Source organism: Eurypyga helias, unplaced genomic scaffold (genome assembly GCF_000690775.1).
Source record: "Eurypyga helias isolate BGI_N326 unplaced genomic scaffold, ASM69077v1 scaffold8923, whole genome shotgun sequence".
Taxonomy (NCBI): Eukaryota; Metazoa; Chordata; class Aves; order Eurypygiformes; family Eurypygidae; genus Eurypyga; species Eurypyga helias.
Window position 1 is genome coordinate 16,314 of NW_010241810.1, and position 9,421 is coordinate 25,734.

A 9,421-nucleotide genomic window follows, 5' to 3' on the forward strand; every position below is an offset into this window, starting at 1 on the left:
AACCAGCCGTCTTAAACCCACGCCTAAACCAAAAGGAGGTTCACCCGTAAGCGATGGGTCTGATGATGCAGCACTCATGGGGCAACGGGTCAAGAATACCATCCTCCAGGAGTTAAGTTTCCTTGAGACAAAGACAGGCGGGCTTGTACTACAGACGTACGGGTGTCGGAAAGGAGCCCGGACCGACTCCCTAGCAGCTAGGTGGGGTTTCTTGGACACATCTACTGGCTCACAGCAGCTCACGCCTACGATCTGAGGGCACAGGGAAAGTTATGGCTCTAGGATACATTGTCTAAAACCCACAGAAGCATAAAGGCATCTGAAAAATCAATGTGATGTGTAAAGGGCTCGATGCTTTTAGTCTTTAGGGCCGTGCAAAACCCCTTCCCTCCCCGGTTACGGTCGAGCCAGTGAAAGCTGTGCATGGAACTACGTCATGAGGAGCCCGGAACATGCAGACGGCCTACGAGCCCGCACTACCGGCAAGTCCCAGCTACAGGTTTGCTACGAGGGACCTGCTCCTGACCACACTCTAGACCACTTACCCCGGGGAAAGCCGACAAGGGCCGACTGCCTGGGGGGAGGAGGAGGCCTTTCGGAAAGGCAGGGCCTGGGAGGGTCTGCAGGGTCTTACCAGTGTTACACCATGCACCATGGGCGAAGCACACGGGGAAGGGGAGAGAGAACTGCGACCTGAGCTGCGTCACCGGCCGCGTTCGGGCCGGACCGAGTCGCCGTGGTGGCAAAGCAGTTGCGGGTTTTTCTTCAACCGAGGTAAAATGAGAGATGAAACGGGAGCGACTCAGCAAGCAGATGTGGCAGGACCAGAAGGGAAAAACAGACTTCTTGGCTCTTCGGTAGTACGGCATCCAAACGCACGAAGGAGTCAGCGGAGGCAATTTCGGTGCGCTTGGCCGTGCTCCTGGGCTCCCGACGTGGGGAGGTGTTTTCTAGTCGCCGGCCCTAGGAGACTCCATCCAAAACCTCAGGTCCGTTCATCACGCTTGGTTGGTTGTGTATTCCTGGAGAGAGCTGTCCCTTGTCGTCTTCATAAAAAGTTTCTCTGTTAGAATCTTGTTAAAATCAGTCTAGTGCAGGCCACGAGGGGATATAGAACCTCTGTAAGGAGCCCTCGAGGAGGCGTTCCATCCAAAAGGACAATTTGTGTAATTTGTTTTTTATGGATCTAGATCCCGGGCTGCAGGAGGATTTCCCTTTGGCTTCCGGGTGCAGTGAAGAATCGTAATCCTCGCACGATCCCAGGGTACCCCCCTCGTCCCCCGACCTGTGAGGCTTAAAGAGGCAGAAGTATTTCTTGTGGCCGTTGAGAGCCAGGACGTAGCCCGTGTAGTCGCGCTCGAGGAAGTGCTTGTCATACTGGTTCGGGATAGGGGCCGCATCCTGCGCAAACTCCAGCAGGTATTCCAGCCATTCTCGGTGCTTGTCCAGGCTGAGGAAGGAGAAGTGAAGAGAGCTGCTCCTGGAGAAAGAGCAGAGGGGAAGCAGCATTAGCCTGACTCCCGAGTTGGGCCCGATTCCTACCGCGCAGGTAAGCCTTGGTAACGAGGGCAGACACAGAGCTGCGTCGCCACGGCTCCTTTTTTGACCCAATTCAGCGCAGATGACACAGAGCTAGCATCAGCCCTGCCTCTCTCCTGCTTCGCTGAAATGTGGGTGCAGCCAAAGCAGCGGTGCCAGACACAGTGGCCACCTTTGCTGGGTACGGCCGGGAACAGCCGCTTGGCTTTTGGTGGCTGGTCACTGCTAGCAAGCAGAGGCGGCTTTGCTCGCCCTCCTGGCCATCGAGCCGTTGGCCCGAACTCGCCAGCAAAGCAGCGTGACACAAGTTGTTCAAACGGTAAGAAAAACCCAGGAGTGGGCCCCAGCCTACCCTGTGAACGTGTAGACTTCCAGGGCAAACTTCTGGAGAAGGATGGTTTTGGTCGAGTTGGACAGGATCAGGACCACGTTCATGTGGCCTGGCCTGAGGCGTACCAAGTTACTGTTGTAGTTGATGTCCGTTAGCTCCGTCACCTCGACAAAGCCCTTTTTGGGAATCCTGCTGCAAAGAAACACGAGTGAAAGGGGATCGAAGGACCGTGAGCGACTGAGCGCAGAGAAACCACAAACTCATTCCCCCTGACTCAGCCCCGCGTAGTAAAGCCACTTTATCCGGTGCAACGGCCAGACTGGGATCTGTCTCAACCAGCGGGACAGATCTACCCTTCCCCCGAGGCTGTGGTCTGGGCAAATGATTGCTGTGTCGTTAAGTTTGTGCAGTCGTCCTTGGTGGCTTGGGTCTCGGCTAACCACCGCTCCTCCCTGCCTCCTCATTCCCGTGCCGCCCCATACGACGACCGTGCTACATCCGTGCAACCCTGTCGCTTCTCTGCTCTCTGCCTAAGGCTGGCTGGGCGCGGGCCCTGCGCGCAGTGCCCCCCAAAGCAGCGCTTGGGCAGAAAATGCTCCTGGAGAAATTGGAGAGGGAACCTGTTACTCTCTCTGCTGAAGCTCCCGTCGTTCTTCTCTGTCTTTGCGGCAGATTGTTCTTTCTCAGAGGGAGGGGAGTCCCGCACGTCGCTCGAATCGCTGCAAAGAACATCATCTCGTGTGTTTACGGCACCGGATTGGACCGAGGCACCGTGGGCTGGATGACAAGATTCCCGCGGGACACTGCGTCCTGCACTCACCTGAAAGCCTGAACGATAACGGTGCCAAAGAGAATGAAGAGCGCAGAGAAGAGCAGGGACAGCAGCGGCATCATTTCTCGCCTGAGGGGAAGATTTGCAAACAGCAGTCAGCTCCCCCAAGGTGCGACGTTCCGCCTCAGATTCCTGTCTCCCTCAAGTAACACCACGCTGTTCCCCCAAAAACTCGGCATGTTTCCTGGGGTCTTAACGACCACCGAGTTTTGGAGCACTGTCCTGCTCCCACCCAACAGGAGAACAAAACGGGATCTGTTTTAAAATAAGGGGAGGGGGAAGCGGTGGAAAACAGCAATGGATGCGTGTTTCCAGGGGGCAATGTCCATGCTCAGCCTCACAGCCAAAGCGTTGCGGTGGCGTCAGTGCTCTTCCCCTAAATCTGCAGGGAAGACGGGCACCTCCCTGTTTTGGGAGGTCGTCAGTTCCTGGTAGTACAAGCCCGAATCTACTACGCGTCTGAGCGACAGCGCGGCAATCCCGCTGTCGAGCCACGCGAACACCTAATCCCTACCAGTTACTATGAAACACGCTGTCCCAGCAGTCCGAGACGTAATCCAGCGCGGAGTAGAGCCATTGGAGGAGGAACATCTGGTTTAGAAGAAAAAAAACAAAAAAGAAAATGACAAAACTGCTGCCCAGGACCCCGATAGGACCTGCACCCCCTAAACGAAACCCTGGGCTGAACTGAGTTTGGCGCATGCCATGAGCTCTTCCTTCCATGTGTGAGAAAACACTTTTTGAAGAGTCTTGCCTGGGTGTTGTAGAATATAAATAACACCCGTGAACGACCATGATGGGACTGTCCGAAGAGGCAACGCGGTCCCTAGGCAGCAGGCTTACGTCCACTTACGGGAGCGAGTTCGTCGTTCAGGTCTGCCAGGACAGTCTCTGAAGACAGCAGGCCGGGGTCTGTCCGCAGCTGCTCCAGAAGGTCCAGGAGGATGAAGTTGTCCTCTTTGCTGCCCTGCCAGGCCTCCTCCAAGGTCTTATAGGCGATCTTCCCCGCGTTATTCCGTCTCTCCAAAATGACCACCTGGACGAGCACAGAACATTGTAGATGTCAGAGAGAAGTCTCTTTCCTAGGCAGATCTTAGGCCTCAAATCACTGCCCAGAACTGGGTGTCAGGTGAAGGTGTGTTGTCCTACCCACTTTATCACCAGTGATGCCTGTTAGAATGACAGGAGGCAAAGGGAAGAAGGAGTGGGGTGGGGTGGAGTGGGGGGAAATAAACAGGGAACCCTCACAGCTGATTTTCCCCGATACTTCTCCTCATCCATCAGCAAGGCATCCGCGAATTCCGCCTGCCGGTCGTTATAGACGTGAGCAAACTTCAGCGTGTCCTTGGTGTTGGCGACAGCTAAAGTCAAAAACGCCTCGTAAGCCTCAGCGAACTCATCACCTTCTCCGGTAAGCAAGACCACGCAGTGCCTAGGCAACACAAGACGGAGGATTATCAGGGCTGTTCTGGATGCAAAAGGAAACCACCATCCCCTTTCCACTAGCCCTAACGATCCCCAAGGGGCAGAAACCTAGCGAACAATGCAGAAAGCTGGCACAATGCGATGCAGGTGCTTCCCATCTCCCTCGGAAGCAAGCACAAGGTGGCTTTGGGAGCAGCCCCAGAGCCTCGGGAACGATGCTGGCGGACGCGTCACGCGCAGAGCCTTACTTTCGCTGACGGTGAGACTTCTTCACAGGACACAGCTCCTGGAACAGCCTCTGGTTGGTGAGTCTGGCCACCAAAAGGAACTTATTCTGGGAAAGGAAGTCGTCGATGAGCTGCTTCTTCATCTCTCGGGCCTGGCGAGGACAAAGGAAGCAGAGGTCAGTCTGGAGCAGGACGAGGAGAGTGAAACCGTCGCAACGTTCTCGTCCAAAGCCTGGGGAAGGCTGCTGGCGGCGCTCGTCACCAAAATTTCCTGAGACGTTTGGAGGCCTTGAGACTGCGAAGCTACCTGCAGCCACCCTCCCCACAAGGTCAGACACCATCGCTCAAGCCTAATAAGCTTCCTCCCTCCCAACAGTTGTGCTCTGCCTTTGCCGCAGCCCCAGTTTCTGCTGGGAACGAATGATCTTCCCCCTGGCCCCCAACGACGACCCACCCCGTGTCTCAAGCTCAGTCAGAAAGCCCTCAGTCGGCGTCTTGGAGGGGACGGGGCGATACCTGCACGACGTCAGCGGGCCGGTCGATGTGCTCCTTGAAGATCATCATGGTGGGAGTGTAGACGTTGATGTTGTACTGACTGGACAACTCTTCGGCACCTCGGAGCCCGACGTACACGTAGCCAAAGGACAAGTAATCTCGGTAGGCGAAGGCCGTCAGCTGGACGGGAAGCAAGTGCCGGCGCAGGTTTACATGGCAGAGCGAACAACATTTTCCATAACCCAAATCACCCATGCTGCAACATTCCCTCGTTACCAATAAAGGCAAGGACATGCCTCTGCTGCCGCTGCCTCTGAAACCCGCCCGCCCCTTTGCTTTCACTGAGGCTGCATCCGTGGCGGGACAGGAACGATCTCCCAGTGGAGTCAGCAATCTGGCCGTGCCCATTTCGCCTGACGCAAATCACCCTGTTCTCTTAGCACCTGTCGATAGTATTCGGAGGCACCAACCCACCTCTGCCCACAGCAACACCCTTTTTCTTTCGGAACAGCCGGATTTATCGGCAAGCGGACACTCGGCGATAGCGATCGCGTTACCTTGTACAATAACGGCACAGATGGCATGTGGTCAAAGAGGAGGACGTGGGGCTTGTTTTCCTTCTTCCCGCTGGAGAGAAAGTGGATGTAGTTTTTATCTGTAATCTTTAGAAAGAATCAGCACGTCAGTTCAGCTCCGAGGCACAGGCAACGCGGTACGACTGGGTGTCCGAAGGAGAGCTGAGCCTGGAAGAGCTCTCTGAGCATTACAGAGCGTTTGTCTTTCCAACAGGGATGCCCCATCCGTGCTTTTTTTTCACGCAGGCCATTAACAGAACCCACCAGCCTCGACTCCCACCGACCCTCTTGGCTACTGCATCCTCCGTCAGCGCCGCTACCCCTCAACGTGGGTGATGCTCTTGGTCTCCCCACTGTTCACTGGGGCCATGTGTTCTGTAGAGCGGGAAGCCAAGGGTTAAAAGGCACCCGTGAGCTCCACCAAGCCTGCTCTCATTCAGCTGGGCACCTCTCTGACCTAGAGGAAGGAGGTATGAGGGAGAGAGCCCACAGCTAGCTCTGCTTTCGAGGAACACCTGGCTGCGGGAGAAAACGGCTGCTTCAGCTGTGGAGCGGGACAGCAGGCCCTGCTTTTGGGGTGTGAACTCAAATCCAGGGGGTCAAGAGTCCATTGGGAAGGGCAGCCCTCTCTGAGGACCCCAAGAGAAAACGAGGTGAGGTGAAGGAGGCTCGGGGTAGGTGAGAGCGCTCCAGGGGCTGACCCAGCCGCTTCGCGCTGGAAGGGGAGGTGGGTGCTTTAGGGCTCTGCCAAAAATAAACCAAATGCAGGAATTTGGTACCTCGGAAGAGGTTTGACCTATAACTCTGAAAGGGCTTGTGCCGCCAGGGCGACCTTTCAAAAGTCTGAATCCAAAGCGGGCGAAACAAACAACAGGGCTCTCCAGGGCAGGGGGCACTTCTGGCAGACGGCGGCTGCAAGCGAGCGAGCGCTCCTTCGTTTGCTGGATGGAAAACTGAGAAAGGAAGTGAAATCCAGCAGGCAGCCAGGGCGCGATCGCGGTGTTCTAACCGCGAGGTAGCACGCGTCTAGCCACGAGGCGTTATGACTGGGAGAGTCTCGGAGAGGTGAAGCTGCTGTAAACACGTGATTCACAGGGAGAAGCCTGACGGAGCCGGCTGAGTGACAGCTCCAGGGTTTGCAGCTCTAATTACAGCTTTCAAAATGCTTCCCTTCCCCCAGCCTCAGTCGGATCGTCTCGCGTTCATGACGCAGAGCAGCTCGGGGGCTGAATTAAACAGATTAACTACTGAAACAGCTCAGGAGAGACGAACGTCCAGCCGGACAGGAGAAGCAGCACGTGCCACTCGTACCTTTTCTACGAGAGTCCCCGGCAGAAGGTTCTCCACGAACTGCCGCAGGTTTTCTTGGATGACAGCGTTGTGGAAGAAGGTGATTTTCCCATTCACGAGACCGAGCAGGGACGGTGTGCTGTGCGCACCCAGGTGATGGGCGAGGCGTCTTTCGTAGCCAGCGTGAACCACTCCGATTCCCACTCCTGCAAAAGGAGAGTGGGTTCACACGCGAGAGCAGTGACGAACCTAAACACCTAGCGGAAAACTGAGGCTGAAGATCTGTTGCCTTGCCCTGTGCCCACCCTGCTGGGGAGTTACACATGGGACCATCCCTCCTAACCCCATACTTTTCTCCTCCTGAATCCTGGAAAATTATATTTAAAACCTCTCGTGCTACATTAAAATCTCATGGAGAAAACTCTCAGCGAGCGGCGACTGCAACACCCGCACTGCCCGCCATCTGTCGAGCCTCCGTGTTTTTAGGGAAGCACATGCAGATAACACGTGTGGGGAAAAAGAGGAAGCCGGAGTGGAGGGGCAAGGACAAAGCAACTCCTTGGCATTCAAATGTGCACAAGAAGTCTCAAAGCAGGAGAAAAGGCCTCCTGCTCTTGCGATCTACGGAACTAGTTGTTTTCCTCATTTCTGGTTTCTTAGCCTCATCCGTTACGGTGGTAGTAACATGCGAGAAAGCGTCAGGCTAAAGCCCTGAGGAAATCTATGGATTAAACCAGCCCTCCAAAGCTGAAGGTGGCCACCTCGGCCTCGCCGGGCGAGGGACGCGCGTCCGGCCAAAACAGCCTCGTCCTTACCCAGCGCCTCCAATTCCTGAGCGACCTCCTTCCACACGGGCTCAATGTGGATGCAGCTGAAACACCAGTCCGAGGTTATTTTAATGAGGTAAGGTCTCTTGAAACTATCTGGCACGATTTCATTGATGTAGTGGGAAAAATGGAGCAAATACTTCTCGTCGGAGGTGTCACGCCTCTCCGAGTTAAAGGGGAAATGGAAGAAGGACTCGTCAAAATAGAAGCCTTCGTGGAAGTGGTGGAACTGGCGATGCTGGTGCTGAGCGTAGCCCGGGCTTTCCCCAGCATCTCCGTAGCGATCAAAGTTTGCCCTCTTTTCCTCGTTGGAGAGAATCTGGGAAGCAGATGATAGAAGAAGGGTTACCTGAAAACATGCGGGGCAACCATCCTGGCAACAATCCCTCAGTGAACAGGGGCGGGCGACAAGGGAACATGCAGAGGAATAAAGATTCTGGAAAAGGGTCCCATGGCATTGTCCTCAGGCTCGCTCTGGGGAGAAAAGGGTATGAAAAATAGCCCAAGGCCAAGGAAAAGGAGTCTGTAAATCAAGAGTGCCATACGCAGCACTGACACCAATTGCTCCTCCAGCCTGAACTCCATCTGAGCGTGAATGCTTTTCCCTGGAGTGGCTCTTGCTGGCGCCCGCTTGGACATTTCCAATAAGGGGCCCATCCGAAAGAACCCCAAGTTTTACCGAGCAGCAAGAAGCCCCACAGAGAAACCGCGTGTTTTTGGCGGGGAGATGAGGATTGGCTTTATTCCCACAAGCTCAGCTTGCTTGCCACAGAAGTGTTGGGTCAGTCGCTGTGAACCGGGTGGCTAATTTCGAGAGCTACGCTGGAGCAGCGTGTGAATAACAACTCAGGCAAAGAATAACTCAAAGCACCTAGAGCCCAGCGGTGATGACTGGTGCTTATGTCAGCCCCAAAATGCTTAGAGGGCCATGTGACGCAGACAAGAGAGTTCCTCCCTTGTTTGAGGCTTTTCAGCGAGAACAGGGGCAGACCTGTAGCAAAATATCTGTGTCAGAGGCCACGCTGGTGCCACCCAGCAGCTCTCTGTCGAGAAAGGAGAGGAAACTTCTGGTCGGCAGCATCAGCCTCCACAGGGCTGTGCACCTATCCCGTGTAGATATACACAGAAAAAGCACAACGCTGCAGACGGAAAAATAAGGTCGCGGGGCTTTTAATGACAGTGTGAGTGTAGCAAGAAGAGTGTGTTACCTCGTAGGCCTTGCTAATCTGGATGAATTTGTCTTCTGCTCCTGGGTCCTTGTTTTTGTCAGGGTGCCTACAAGGCAGAAACAGAGCAAAAAGGGGTCAGCGGTTCCTTGGGGTGGCGGGACACAGCGAGCTGTCAGCCCCTCTTTGGAGTCAGGGGGGAAACAGATGGTTAGGGGCATGCAGTGGCATCCCTTGGGGCCCAAATCAGCTCTTGCACCTGCTGCGTACCCCCCTTCCCCAAAATGTGGCACCAGGATGCGTGCCACGCACCTGCAGACCTCTCCCTCCCTAAAATTCGCTGCCAATGGCCTGAGCCCAGGATGAGGGCACGTGTGTCTTTCCTACCCGCCCTGGTGACGTGTCCCTCGGCTGCCACCCTGCCTGTCTACTGGGTTCTCCACGCAAAATATCCCCTCGCAGCCCTCGGGAATGTCTCTGGGAAACCCACGCGGGCTCGAAAAGCTCTGGGGGCGGCTGTTTTCCAAGGCAAGGCCTCAAGCCTGCTCCTGGGCGCACAGCACCCAAGGGGGGGGCACGACACTTGTGGCTCCAGCGTATTTGCCTCTGTCGCAGGGATGGAGTCGCCCTTGGATGTCCGTGTATCGCAAACCGGGACCTGGGTGCTGGCGTATTAAAGGTTCCCAGTTGAGTCGGGGAGCACGTTTCCCACCC

At 55.5% G+C, this 9,421-nt stretch overlaps 1 protein-coding gene across 1 annotated transcript; it reads right to left on the minus strand.

Moving 5' to 3' along the window:
• Nucleotides 1-1,083: 1,083 nt before the first annotated feature.
• Nucleotides 1,084-8,816, minus strand: DNAJC16 (DnaJ (Hsp40) homolog, subfamily C, member 16; the record flags this gene model as incomplete). Its single annotated transcript, XM_010148870.1, has 13 exons — nucleotides 1,084-1,480; nucleotides 1,892-2,062; nucleotides 2,491-2,589; nucleotides 2,691-2,771; nucleotides 3,217-3,293; nucleotides 3,556-3,738; nucleotides 3,951-4,134; nucleotides 4,376-4,506; nucleotides 4,871-5,029; nucleotides 5,407-5,511; nucleotides 6,736-6,920; nucleotides 7,530-7,860; nucleotides 8,750-8,816. Coding segments are annotated over 13 exons (2,170 nt in total), but the record flags the coding sequence as incomplete, so codon positions are not given.
• Between the last annotated feature and the right edge of the window lie 605 nt (nucleotides 8,817-9,421).